This window comes from Muscardinus avellanarius (genome assembly GCF_963383645.1).
Source record: "Muscardinus avellanarius genome assembly, chromosome: 12".
NCBI lineage: Eukaryota > Metazoa > Chordata > Mammalia > Rodentia > Gliridae > Muscardinus > Muscardinus avellanarius.
The window spans coordinates 18,920,763-18,935,264 of record NC_137798.1 but is presented as its reverse complement, the minus strand read 5'-3'; the positions used below and the strand labels follow the sequence as shown (position 1 = coordinate 18,935,264).

The 14,502-nt window shown below is 44.0% G+C and overlaps 1 protein-coding gene across 2 annotated transcripts in view; it reads right to left on the bottom strand.

Moving 5' to 3' along the window:
- Nucleotides 1-14,502, bottom strand: part of RYR3 (ryanodine receptor 3) — a gene marked incomplete at both ends in the record, with an annotated part of 530,337 nt that overhangs the window by 113,209 nt on the left and 402,626 nt on the right. For both annotated transcript variants that reach the window (XM_080708162.1, XM_080708163.1), the window contains 6 exons: nucleotides 1,414-1,577; nucleotides 3,133-3,273; nucleotides 5,045-5,135; nucleotides 7,973-8,193; nucleotides 10,784-10,953; nucleotides 13,475-13,595. In XM_080708162.1, the coding sequence (XP_080564288.1) occupies nucleotides 1,414-1,577; nucleotides 3,133-3,273; nucleotides 5,045-5,135; nucleotides 7,973-8,193; nucleotides 10,784-10,953; nucleotides 13,475-13,595 (908 nt within the window). The remainder of the gene's footprint in view (nucleotides 1-1,413; nucleotides 1,578-3,132; nucleotides 3,274-5,044; nucleotides 5,136-7,972; nucleotides 8,194-10,783; nucleotides 10,954-13,474; nucleotides 13,596-14,502) is intronic.

Genomic DNA, 14,502 nt, shown 5'->3' with positions numbered 1-14,502 from the left:
TCCTGAAGAGCCACTTTGGTTTCTGGGCTGGACTGGCTTAGGTCAGACAGTGATAATCACTTCATCCAAAGAAATTGGCATGTCATCCCATGGCTATGATCTGGGAATGGCAGAAACCGACAGCCAGAGGATCGTACAAATACTGGCTATCTACCTTTTCAGATTCAGTGACTCCTTATTGCTAGTATTTTGTAGTAGACACCTGTCGTTCCTGCTTTCTCAGCAGCCCTCATCCCCTTTCTGGGTAACAGCAAATTGATTTCTTTTTGTTTCACAGTCTTCTGGTGTTGCACATGGTGCTAGGTGAACTGTCATCGAGGACAGGCATGTGATTAAACAGTCTTTGGAACTGGAATCTCAAGTGAGGAACAGCAGAAATCTCTTCAAGGCAATTCATGGACCTTGCTGAGGCCTGGCTAGTAAGCTTTTCACTAAGCTTTGATAACGACCCTGTATCATAGTAATAACGTCCTTTTCTTCTTAGGCTAGTCAGAATCAGTCCCCATTCCTCACATTCCTCAATAAGTCATATTGATGTTAAAGACATATTTGAAGGAATGAGAATTCTCAAAATAATATGGGACAAATGATCACTAACAAGTAATTGGTAGCATATAAAGCCTTTTGTTTAAAATTTGTTTAAAATGCATTTAGATTATTACACCATTGACTTTATCATCCTTTGGTATTTTTATAGGGCAAAGCTCTCCAAAGACAAAACCTGTCTTCTTTTCTGCCCTAGCATGAAGTTTTATCACACTTTTCCCTTCTTCCTAGCACCAATTATTTTTCCCATCATCCCCTCAGCTTAAGGCTCTATTTAATGGAATGGGTACTTGTATTATCAAAGCTGATGGCTCCTAGGAAGGGTTCAGGCTCTCATTTGAAAACTATTAAAAGCCATGGCTACAAGGCTACTCCAAAGTTGTATTGTCCTATGGCATGACAAAGAACTGCTCCAAACTCTCAGCTGAGGCCCCAACTGTTCTGCCATCACACCAGAGACCTTGCCAGAGCTCAGCTGAGTGTTATTTAATGGAGTTGTTTTGTTGTGTGATTCTATTACAACTGTACACGCCTAATTTACAAGGAACAAAGAATTTGTCAAAAAACCTCGTTAATAAATTAATTGCATCATTTGTCAGGGTGATTCTCTCAATGCCTCAGGTGGCATTTAGTTATGGGTACATCTATCTCTTATAATAAGCCAATCCCACCCTCTAAGAAAGCCCAGCATATAAATAATATGGCACATAATCAGATATGGAAGGATTAAACCTTGTGACAGAAAACGATGCATGGTGTTGTCAGGAGGGAAAGAGAAGTAGCTTACATTTCTTGCTACATTCTGAAAGATAAACACTGACTACCAGAAAAAATAGAGGACCAGCTTAGAGATGATACCAGACTCACTTCATTGTGTTGATAGGTTTGGGGTCAAAGTTGCCATCTGCATCCACCGAGACCTGCTTTTCCAACGTGGCTGTGATTCTGGTATCTAAATAATCTGGTGGCAAGGCCCCAGCAATAGCACTGAGACAAGGCAGGGCCATTCGGAAAAGATCTGGGTCATATTTCTGCAAGGAAAACCAGAGACCACCTTAGGCAAAATAAAGCCATGAACATCAGAGAAAATTATTTACTTATCTGCTGAAAATAAAAATAAGATGCATCTGTTTGTCTAGGTGCACCAAAATAGGGAAAATGTAACCCCTTCAACACTTTATGGTGGAAACACTTTATGGTGGAAACTGATTCACAGGAATAAATCACTTAGACATGGACATATGACCAATGTTGGCTACTGTGGTGCCTGGCAAAGCTTACTGTGACCTGTCCAGTCTTAGGCTTGGACAATTTCTATAACCATCCTTGGAAAAGTTTATAAGCATCATCATCCTTGAAGGATGAAATGACAATCTATAAAGCCCTCATGTCACCACTGGCTCTAAGTTGGAAAAACTTAAAAGTTCAAGTCAGTATATATATGTTTTTGGTACTGGGGATGGAACCCAGGGGCATTCTATCTCTGAGCTATACCCCCAGTCCTATTTTTTTTGAAACAGGGTCTCACTGAGTTGCAAAGGGCCTTGCTAAATAGCCGAGGCTGTTCTCAAACCGCGATCCTCTGGTCTTCACCTCTCCAATGATGGGATTACAAGCTGTGCCACCAAGCCCGGCACCAAGTCAGTATCTTCCAATAGATACTTTCAAGAATATCTAAGGAGTAACATGGTTCTCAGTAGACCAGAAAAGCCTATGAACTTATCTGTCAAGGATGGTTATAGAAACCATCCCAATATAAGACTGGACAGGGCCCAGTTAGATTCGTCAGGCTCTGTAGTAGCTGATATGGGTAATTTGTCAATATCATCAGCAGATGGTTGAATGTCCCATCAATTCTCTCCTGAATCCACACAGGAATGAATCCCTATGAAATAACATGGACTTATATACAGTTTTTGACTTGTTTATGTCATACTAGCAGTGAAGACAATTAACTTGTAGATGAGCAAGCTGTCCAAAGGTCCAGGCTGCTCTAAGAAAACCAGAGCTACTCACTCTCTACCTTTAAAGCTGGTGACCTCACAAATCTAAATACACTGGAAGTGGAGCAAGGACTGTGAGTCAGAGCCCCAGTGCCATCAGAGGCCTGGAGGTGAGAGGCTCTTAGTTCCCACTAGACCTCCTCCTAGAAAGAGTGTCTGTGAGGCAGCTCCCCAGAATGGCTTCCAGTCTCCTGACCGCCCCATGGTCCAACATCAGGGTAAATGTCAGGACTTTTCCTCTGGTGTGAGCCTGGTGAAGGCCGGCTATCAGAAGCCAGGAGGAGAAGAATGGGAAGGTAAGTCAGCAAAATGGGAACCAGGAAATCTTTTTCTAATACTCTGGTCATTCCTCTCTCTTGTATTATCTTTGTGAGTCTGGAAAGTTATTCAACTGCTAAGACATATGTCCACTTGTAAAATGAGGACTTTGGCAGATGCTATGCCGGAGAGTTGGGGTAAGAATTCATGTAATATATTTATAATGTACTTAGCACCACCCCTAGCTATGGTAAAGCTACACTGATGTTGGTTATCATTATTCCTATGTGCCTGGGTCAATGAGGTCCTCTCTTTTTGTCATTACCTTATGAGAGAGAGAGTCAAAAATCCCCCAGAAGAGCTTCTCTGTGAGGTGCAGCTCTTCTTCCACAGCCAGCCCGTAGCTCCCCCATCCTGAAGGCAGACAGTAATACTTCCAGCACTGCTCATAGTGATTCGTCAGAAGCTGGCAGGTTCAGAACAGGATTGCACCATTGGGATGGGGTAGCACAAATCCACAGGCATCAAAAACATGTGTGGGGGGAAAACAGTATGCAGAAATCATGAGAATGGAACCAACAGTTGAAATAGCTGGGTTGTCTACAAAGAGGGCCTTCAGGGTCTGCTCTCCTGCCTAATGAGCTCTAGCTTGAGCTGAATCTGCCTCACTAATTCCCATGGCTTCTAATGTGCCCCAGGGAGTTACTAGAAATATGGAGAGGAACTGTTTTTACTTCAAAAGATAAAATGTAGCCCGCTGAAAGTAGTCAGCTTGTGCTTTTTTCAGTCATCAGGTGTGGGAATGATTTCTTGAGACCTTTGCTTATTTTTCTGGAAGATCCTAGGGGATACTGATATGGGGAGATGGTAGACAGCGAGTTGTGGGTCTAAGATTTTTCTCTATGTTGATTCCCACTCATGGCTTCCTTGCCTGTCTCCAGAACTCTGGTGGCCTAGTGATGTTATACCACTTTCACATCTGCCCAAAACGGGGGCAGAGGAAGATGGGCACGGGTCCCTTGCCAGCAGGTGGGATTCAAATCCTCTAAGAAAAACCTCTGCTGGCCTGAAATATGAAAGTGAGGTTATTGGGTTGAAATCAATACTGCCTCTCAGGAGCCAGCATCCAGCTGGTAGCAGAAGAAAGGCTGAGTTAAACCGTGCCAACCACGGTTTCTCAGCTAAAATACTTTTGGTAATTAGAACTGGGACTTCTAGGGCTAGAGAGAAGAATTAGCCTTTAAAATCTGAGGCCATACAAACCATTTTCTGCCTGGCATGGAGGTGGAGTTTAACTCAAAGTTTCTAGGAATCCTGGGGGTCCCAATAAGATGCACCCTTAAATTCTTGTCTGAACTATTTCTGAAAAGAAGGAAAGGTTCTGATAGGATCTCAAGGCAGGATTCTCAGATGTGTTTGGTCATTGCTGACGCTTTCAGATATGCAAGTATTATAGAGGCTCAGAGTGAAAGGTCAAGACTGCCCTTCTGGGTGGGCAGCGGATCCTGATACCACCCAGACCCGGCTCTTCACAGTGCTATGATAAAATACCAATAGTTTATGAAAAAATCATGAGTGGGCCTACAAATAATAAGAGGGCTCTCTGCTCTGTTCTATAAAAAGTAGGAAATAAAAGAAACAGAGCATCTGTTACAAAGAAAGAAAAAAGAAGCACAAACTGGGCGTGGTGGTGCATGCTTGTAATCCCAGTACTTAGGAGGCTGAGGCAGGAGGACCCCAAGTTCACAGCCAGCTTCAGCTACTTAGTGAGTCCCTCTACAACCTAGTGAGATTCTGTTTCAAAATAAAGAATAAAATAAAGAATACCCCTGGATTCAATCCCCAGTACTACAAAAAAAAAAAGCACAAAATAATAGGATATTTTACTTTGAATGTAAAATCACAAAGCTTTCAAAGTTTTTTTGAGAATGAATATTAGGGCAGGAGAGTATAAAATCCAAGCCCCTTTATCAACCTCTGATTAAAAATAAGTAGCCAGTGGAAAGCAACAAAAGAAAATCGGAGCAGTTAGTAAATATGACAAGTCTATAGTTTTGATTCTGGAAGGAATCAAGGAAGACGTTTGATCTTGTGGACTGCATCCTGTCAGCTACCACCAACTTAAAGGTGTGTAACCCATTTAGTGTGCATCTTGCGCCCCCGTTGTAAAGACAGCATGTGACATGAGGCAAACTTCCTGTGCCACGGCTGCGTCTCTGGGCAGTAATGATATTTACCTTCAGAGGCATTTTGCAGTATTCGTTGAGCTGTGGCACATCAAACACCAGACGTCGCAGGAGCTGCTGTAACATGGAGGGCCTCAAGTGACTGTGGTATAGAGTGAGAAAATGAAAAGACAGGGCAAAAGAACAAAACAAGTAAGGAAAGAATGAAAGAACACAGAAAGAAGAAAAGAAGCACCAAACCGTAAGCATATGTTAGGGCTGAGCCGCAAAACAAGTAGCTCCTAAACACATGATCTTGGGTAAATGATAGTGGGTGGGAACACACTTTAAAAGCTGAGTATAGTTAAAATTCAGAAAAAGGGACCTCCATATGCTAATGAATTGCTATGGTCTAAGATTAAATTTCAATCCCTACATGATAAAGTGTTCTAAATATATTTAGTGACTACCAGTAAAGAATATGACAGGAAGAAGGGTGCAGCTCATCTTACAGCAGTCTCTAGGGATCAGTGATCCTTTTGAATTTTGCAAAGCAGGAAGTCGGAGCTGACCAGCTGCAAAGGTGGAATCTGAGGCCACCTACTGGTGTGATCTGATGTGAACTTTGAAGCCCTGCAGGTTACAGCCTAGTCTAAACAATTCTCATTATTAGAATTATTTCTTTAGATGGAAGCTTTGTTTCCCAAACAACTCTTCAAATGGCCAGCATGGCAATTAATTAAAGAAATTTTATCAAAGCACAGTATTCATTCAGCCGGGCATGGTGGTGCACACTTGCAATCTCGGCATTCGGGAGGCAGAGACTGGAGGACTGCGGTTTATAGACAGCCTCAGCTACTTTGCAAGGACCCTCACAACTCAGTGAGACCCTGTTTCAAAAACTAGGGGTGTAGCTTGGAGGTAGAATGCCCCTGGGTTCTATCCCCATCCCCAGTACAGCAAAAAAAAAAAAAAAAAAAAACCCAACAAACAAACAAAACAAAACAAAAGACACACACACAAAAGTAAATAAAAAAGGGGTATACCTCAGAGGTAGAATGCCTCTGGGTTTAATCCCTATTACCATAAAAAAGTACAGTACTCATGGCTGTGGTTTTTAATACGTGTAAATCCTAAGACACAGAAGGAGAAATAAGTGACATTGATTGGCTTTTTATTTTTAGGTTGCCAATTAAGCTCCAGTGGAACCTATGTTTTCTCTCCAGAGAAAAGTGCATATGAGTGTGTGCACACACACACAGGCACGCACAGGCATGCACACACGCACACACACTCAACACGCGCTCAGGCTAAGATTGTACGTTTACCACCATTGATGAATCTACATCAACACATAACTAGTACACTGCCCATAGTTTACACTGGGCTTCACTCTTGGTGTTGCACATTCTATAAGTTTGAAAAAATGTACAATGACACATGTCTATCGCTATAGTATCACACACAGCATCTTCACTGCTCTGTGCTTAGGCTAGTCATCTCTCCTTCCCACAACCCCCAATAACTACATTTCTGTACATTTTGTCCCACCCACCCCCCAGCCCAGAATGTCATACAGTTGGAATCTTACGGAATGTAGCATTTTCCCATTGCCTTATTTTGTTTAGTATGATGTATTTAAGGTTTCTTCATGTCTTTTCAGCCTTAATAATAGCTCATTTCTTTTTAGTATTGAGTGAAATAAGTTATAGCTTATTTACCCATTCACCTATTCATGGACTCCTTAGAGCTTCCAAGTTGGAGCAAGTATGACTAAAATGCTATAAACACCCACATGCAGCGTTTTGTATGTCCTAAGTTTTCTACCTCTTTGGGTAAGTACCAAGAAATAAAATGACTGGATTATGTGGTTAAGAGCATGTTTGGCTTTTAAGACGCTGCCAAACCATAATCCAAAGAAGCTGCACCATTTTGTATTCCCATCAGCAATGAAAGGGAGTCCAGTGGCTGCAAGTCCTCACCAGCAAATATGTTGCCAGTGTTCTGGACTTTGTCTGGATAGACTCTTCTAGGTGCATTATGCTATCTCATGGCTGAGATTGCCTTTTAGTTGATGTTCTAAAGGGACCAACGAGTTGCTTTTCTTCTAGGTAGCCCTGGTCCCCTAATGCATAGTCTTCTCTCACATGATTGGAAAACAACGCATTCAACAAGAATTAGAACCACACCTGGTTGGCTCCTAAAGGGGAAGCCAGTTGATCTTCTCTGGGAAAACGTAAAGAAGTGATTCTCAATCGTAGGCTCTGGAACACAATCTCTTTGCAAGCTCTAAAAGCTGAAATCTGGATTCTATCCCAAGTGATTTGGGGTTTGGGGGGACTGGGTATGGCCCGGGCATTAGGATATTTATTTAGTAGTTTACTGGGTGATACTAATATGCAGGTGAGGAAGAAAATCACCAGCTTAAAACAGATTACGGTCCTAGCCCATGAGACCTGCCATAGACATGCTCTTCTTCCTTTGATCCAACAAGAGTGGATGTGTGCTTCTAAGGCTCTGGGGTCACAGCCCTTTGTCCTTGGTTGGCTCCGATGCCCACCGACAGTGGTCAGTGATTGTCCTTAATTCCTCATTATGACTGGAGATTCTTGGCTCAAGGCCTCGGGAGACCTACAGGTGAGTTGCTTTGATTCGCACTTAGACTTTTGTCTCTGTGTAAAACTCCTCTCTTTTAAAAGGTGGAAAAAGATCTGCTCTTTGCACTATCTCGGGAACTAAACAATTAGTTCATAATCTGAACAATTCAGGTCTATCACCCCTATGGGCTAGACCCAAGCCATGTCTTCTCTCTTCCCCACAAAGTGAGCCCCAAGGCAAAGACTGTGGCCAACAGAGGTACCAAACATGTCTGAGGGAGGGTGGTGTAGGTGAAGACTTGGCAACTTCCTTAGACCATGGCATCAATTTTTATATTATACAATTAAATGCAGTAGCATGGGTATCTACAAAGAAGTAAGACACACAGGAAAGGGTACTTACTTGCAGATGGCAAGCAAACACTCCTCTATGGTGTCCCTTTGTGCTTTGGTGAGGGAACGCCCCTTGGAAAGCCTGTATATTGTCTGCAGCGTGGAATCAATCAGCGAGGTATAGTGCTCTGTCCCAGCAAAGAGAGGGGCGCATCTGGTCAAGAGCGGCAGTACGGCAGAACATAAATACCTGTTCAGCGCCAGCGCAGCCTCTGTGGTGCTGAGGGACACCTAGGAGAAGGGAAGGATGCTGGTCAGCCTCTTAGAGCCCAGCACTCCATCTGCATGCCGGGGCCTTACACACGTCCCATTCTTAGCAGTAGAGAAAGCAGCTCTCTACCAGTGAGCACACTGTCTTTTCTTTTGTATTTTAAATGAAGTTTTTTTTTTTTAATTTAAAATTAAAAAAAAAGCAAAAGCTGATTGGATTTCAAATGACCCTATAAACATCTGTCTTTCTCAAAGAACTTTAGACCCTTATCAAATCAGCTGGTAGACAGCTGAACCCAACACCCCTGACACTTGTGAGCCCAGATGCTGGGCTACCACATTATTATTCTGGCTTTAGCTCTGTTTCTTACCTCACGGGGATGCACACACTATCCTTTTGTGATCTGAAGATTAGTAAGCTGCTAGAGGCTCAGTAGCCACTCAAGTCCACCTGGTCTGGGGACAGCTTTAGAAAGAGAAGGGGTTTCCTGTCTGACATCAGTTGGTTTGTAAGCACTGTGAGCTGTTCACAACCTGATCACCAAGGGGAACCTAACCTTGCATGGAAGAAAGTGTAAAAAGGAAAGGACCCGGGGCCTTCTCTACGACTCCAGCATGATTCTTGATCACAACGCTCTCTTTTCTTCATTTAGACAGACAGGTTAAATTCAAGGAAGACTCACTTAGTGACACTAAATATAGCCAAATCATGATTAACTTATCATCTTTGAAAACTACAGAATTCAAAAGAGACCTTGAAGCCGGGCGTGGTGGCGCACGCTTGTAATCCCCGCTTTTGGGAGGCAGAGAAAGGAGGATCGCGCAGGTTCGAAGCCAGCCACGCGCGCTGGCTTAGGAGACCCTGCTTCCAAATAAAAATGTAAAAATAGGTCTGGGAGTGTAGCCCGGAGGTAGAAGGGCTTCCAGGAACCCCAGTACCACCAAAAAAGAAAAAAAAAAAACCCAAAACAAACAAAAAAACCACAAAAGAGACCTTGAGATCCACAGAGATGAAACATCATCATTATTCCCTGTGATTATCGCAGCAGCCATTCTATCTGCAGCACATTCTCTGTGACTCACGAATTTGAAAAGCTGTTTTCTCTGAACTGTACACATGTCTGGGTGTTCCTATCAGTGATGAAGTTTGTCTTCCAGGAGCTTTGGTAATCATGCTGGAGAAGAGCTCGTCCTTAACATTTGTCACCTTCATGGACCGAGCTGTTAGAATGAGGAAGGCAGAGCTTTGACTCCAGTGGCTAAAAAGCTTCCCAAAGGGCATGTGTGGACTGTGTGTGAGGAGCTGAATGTAAAACCTTGTTGTTGCAGATGGTGCTTGGACAAGCATGTGATTGAACACCAGATGCTGGAATAGCACTTGCTTTTTATTTGGTCTATAAAAAAATTAAATGCACTGATCAGGAACGTTGGGGGAAGTCACGGAAGTTTTAAAAATTATTTTTAAAATTGAGAAACTTATAGAAAAGCTCAAAACAAAAGAGTGGTAGACGTAGTGTCTTAAATATCCAAAAATTATATGCTCTAACACCTTTGTGGAGACTACAGGAGCTACAGGGTGGGGATTCTGCTGCTTTCCATTTCTGGGTAACCATCTGAATATGGAATCCATCCCAGTTAAAATACTGGCGGCTGACCATTCAGCATAAGTCTCACACTTCTATTTCTGGACACCAGATGGAGCCCTTGAGAAACTTTGTAACATACTAACACCAACCCTAAACTGACGGGATATATTTCCAAATTAAACTGACCTAGCTTGTCATTTTTTTCTGGGACCTGGGGCTCCCAGAACGAGCGTGCAGTCTGTCCTCTCGGTCAGTCCTGAGGCGAGGGAGCCGGCGCCTCTGCTCGTGTTCCTGGGGCCACGTGTCTTGATGCCTGCGGATGCTGGGTTACCTTTCCTAAGCCTTGGTTTCTAAATGTACATTTGCCCCTGGCCTCTTGTACTGGCCTTTGCCACACCTCTGGCTTTAAACCCGTCCTTTCCGGTGGTCAGCACATGACACTTAGGGGTGGAAGCGGGCAGAGTGTTTCCAGACTGCAAAGAGCAAAGAAGTAGTAGAGCGTGTTCTCGCCCAAGGGTGATTTTGGTGATGTGTGGGAGTGGTTACGGCAGAGGTGGGAGTAGAAACGGGGTGCTACTAGCACGGAGTGGGTGCTGGAGCAAAATATAAATATATAAAAGAACACACAGTTGTCACTGTGCCTTTCTGTTTATTCATTTAAAGAAGGTATATTTCCAGGGGATAATATTGTGTAATTTTCTTTCTGAAGAGAGGGCAATAAGCCAAATAAGTCTGGGAACCTTTGAAAAACCAAGCATTCTATAATGAGCAGAACATACAAGAAACCCTGCCAAGGTAGAGGATCTTTGTAACTGAGTAAGATGGATTGAATATCTGAGGTCAAAGTTACCTATATCTAAGCCTCTAGCCCAATAAATGAAGATCTTCTATTTTTGGGTGTCTCTGTTTTTCTCACCCTTTAAAGCAGACTATGAAAATATAATCAGTGAAAATATTTGCTTCTGAGTCCAATATTAATAACTTTACAGCGAGGGAAATATTTTTTCCTTATTTTAGCAACTTACTGTATCTAAAGAGGCAGAGGCTCTTAAGTCAGGCAAAAATCCAACCTCCAGCAAATGAAGCAGGAAAGTCTGATCCTTAATGCCATAAACACGGTCCAAGAATAGCACCATGGGAGCCTTGTGGTCGGGGCAGAAGTTGGCCGCCATGTCGGGCTCACTGATTGACCCATCTGAAAGACAGAAAAAGTAATTTCCCTTCTTCTATCTCCACAGTGGTGAAAGGCAAACCAGAGAGCCAGTTGTTAAAATTCCAGGAATCCTGTGAGCCAGTTATTAAACATGTGGTTTATTAAAAACCAAAGTTTATAATTAAGCAAACGCTATCCAGAGGTAACAATACGGTACCTCTTTATTTGCTAATTATTTTGCTATAAGCCATACTCTTGAGGTTGTTTATATTGACTCTATGTTGGACGGTGCACTATGTTAATTCTCTTAGGTTCAGTGATACCAACCTGGAAGCTTGAAACTGGCCATGGTGGGAATACTTACACCACAGAAATGGCAAAAGTGCTAAAAATCAGGCCTTGACTTATTGCTTTGTTAACCGAAGACAAAATAAAGTGAGGAATAAAATGTAAGGAGGGCAGATTAAATTTTAATAGTATGCCATGTCTGTAGCCATTATATCATAAATAGCACAAAAAGAACATCTATCTGTTTGGGGCAATCATTATCTGATTTAGGTGATACTTAGATTAGATCATCTATGAATTCTAATCTTATTTTTATAAAGAAGTTCAAAGATGAAGTAAGGAATCCCATAAAGAAAATAAAAGCTGGTCGAACTGTAAAATAGAAAGGATTTTGAAAGTGGATTTAAAAAAGTCTTACTTGCCGGGTGTGGTGGCATATGCTTGTAATCCCAGCACTTGGGAGGCTGAGACAGGAGGATCACACAGGTTCGAAGCCAGCCTCAGCTACTTAGTGAGGCTCTCAGCAACTTAGTGAGACCCTGCTTCCAAATAAAATATAAAATAGGTCTGGGAGTATAGCCCGGAGGTAGAAAGCCTCTGGGTTCCACCCCCAGTACCACCAAAAAAACAAAAAAAAACCCCAAAACACACACACACACACACACACACACACACACACACACCACCACCACCACCACCAACCAACCAAACAAAAATCCCAAAAAACTTCCTCCTCTGTTTTGTTTATACCAAAAGAAATAGAAAAAAGTGCCTAAATGACCAAGTATGGCCACAGCACAGGCCAACGCTGTAGTAGGCATTGTAGTAGGGTTCTCATGAGGCATCTGAGAGATGCAAAGAACAGGCATCCAGCCTAGAGCTCCGTCTGCCCTTGGACCAGCACGGGACCTTGGCGGGGAGGGGAAGGGGCTCCTGCCTCACCTTCCTTAAGCACTGGGAGATCCGGGCCTGATTGGCTGAGGCCAACATGATGTCTCACAATGCTTGGTGTTTACTGGGATTTTAACATGTATTTTGTGCTAAACACACACACACACACACACACACACACACACACACACACACACACGACAAACCACCCCAGTATTTGGGAAATATCAAGTGCAACATTAATTTTATAAATTTTCTCAGAGGCATCGTAATCTTTCTATGCTTCGTGAGGTTATATGTGTACATATAAAAGTTATATACGCAAGTAAAAGTGTGATATATTTTATAGCTTTTTTTTTTTTGCAGCACTGGGGATAGCCAGGGGCATTCTACACCCAGGAGGCACCCCAGCCCTATTTTTTTAAATTATTTATTTTGAAACAGAGTCTCACTGAGTTGCAAAGGACCTCACTAAGTAGCTGAGGCTGGCTTCAAACCACGATCCTCCTGTCTCAGCCTCCCAAATGCTGTGATTACAAGTGTGCGCCACCACACCCGGCTGTTTTATAGCATTTTTAAAACCTATTTGCTGCCGGGCATGGTGGCGCACGCTTGTAATCCCCGTGCTTGGGAGGCAGAGGCAGGAGGATAGCACTGGGTTGAAGTCAGCCGCTCTGGCTTAAGAGACCCTGTTTACAAATAAAAAAAATATAAAATAGGTCTGGGAGTGTAGCCCGGAGGTAGATGGGTTTCCAGGAACCCCAGTACCACTAAAAAAATAAAAAAAATAAATAAAAATAAAACCTATTTGCTCCCCAACTTCTTCTTACTATTTCCCACAAAAATGTTGCCTGAAACTTCGTCTTGGGAAACCCTGTGGCAGCCAAGCATGCTGTCTTTACAATTCCTCCGTCTGCCAGAAGAGCAGGTGGAGAGGCTCAGAGGAACAAAATACTTTGGGGAAAGTTTTGCAAAGTGACTGATTCAAATGCCCCATGTAGCAATTGCAAAGGCGACTGATGGCAAATGCCCCGTGTAGCATCTTGGGAAGAGCTTCGTATGGTTCTCCGCTGTGAGTCATTCAGTTATCTGGGGGCCGAGGCGAGGGAGGGGGGCTGCTGAGAGAGCGACCCTTTGCTCTGTCCCACTCTAACCCTTTGCTTCTCCAGAGGGTCACAGTGTTAGGAGGATGGTGGGGTTGCTCTCTTTTTGTAGACTATAGGTTCAATTGTCTTGACACAGAGAGGAGCCAGCTGGAGCCTAAAGGAAGAAACTCCTCTTCCCTGGAAAACTCGCAGACCACAGCACAGGGAATGCTGTGCTGGGGGCAGAGCCCTGGTCCTGCGGGGAGACTTGCAGGCTCAGCCTGCAGCTGCTTTCTTACCTTTGTTAAGGGAGGGCAGCTTCAGGGGGATGCTGATGATCCCAACCAGGTCCTCGGTGGGGACCAGCGAGCGCAGGATGGACCGGATGCGGATGGCTTCCCCTTTCCCTGTCTGGATGAGCTGCAACGTAGGATTGAGAGAGATGAAGTCCCCATGCCCCGGCTCCACCTACCTCCAAGCTTCCCGCAGTCAAATGTTCTCTGCAAAAGCAAAGGGGCACTTCTATGTTCCCTTAATAGTTGTAGACAACAGGGAAAGAGAGGAGCTTTCTCTTGCTTTTCCTGAAGAGGCTGCCGAGGGAATAACTCTGATGAAAGAGGCTGCCTGAGTGCTGTGCTGTGGTTGAGATGGTCACCGTTAAGGCTTCAATCAAGTCTCAGCAGTAACCATGCTCCGTCAGTGGCTTCTTGAAGGGACAGCACCACGGGGCCCTCACCAGCATGGCAACAAGGTGAGCAGGGAGCCACAACGCCGGCCTTTCATACTCCAGGAAATGCAGAAATGGCTTATGTGTTTCAGATTCCTAGGAGTTTGATGAATGCTGGTGAGGTGCATGGGCAAGAAGGGTGCAGAGAATATCAGAACTTGGGGATCTCAGTGGAGTTATCCCAGGGTGGGTGACCTGAGCCAGAAAGTCACCTAAGGGCCAGCACACAGGTGGCATGCACACCCTCCTGCGTACGTGGGCTCTGAAGTGGACACAGTGAGGACTCCGCGGGACCTGTCATGAGCTCAGGATCTGATCTACCCTCACTGCGTTGATGGCATACAGTGCTCTGATGCTGTGTGGCCTCAGGGGAAAGAGGACCCTGTGGACCCACACGGAGGCCAACTCCATTTTCTGTGGTAGAGGACAGAGCTGGGCCACACAGGGGTTCCGGGAAGGGGTGTGCATGTGTGTAAGGTCTTGAGGCAGAGGTTGGCAGGCAAGAACTCTTTCTCAAGATGGGATCTTCTGGATTAGCTATTCCATGTGCCTTCCTGAGAATAAGCCAGCTATGACACATAACTTGCTTCTGGAAGTGTA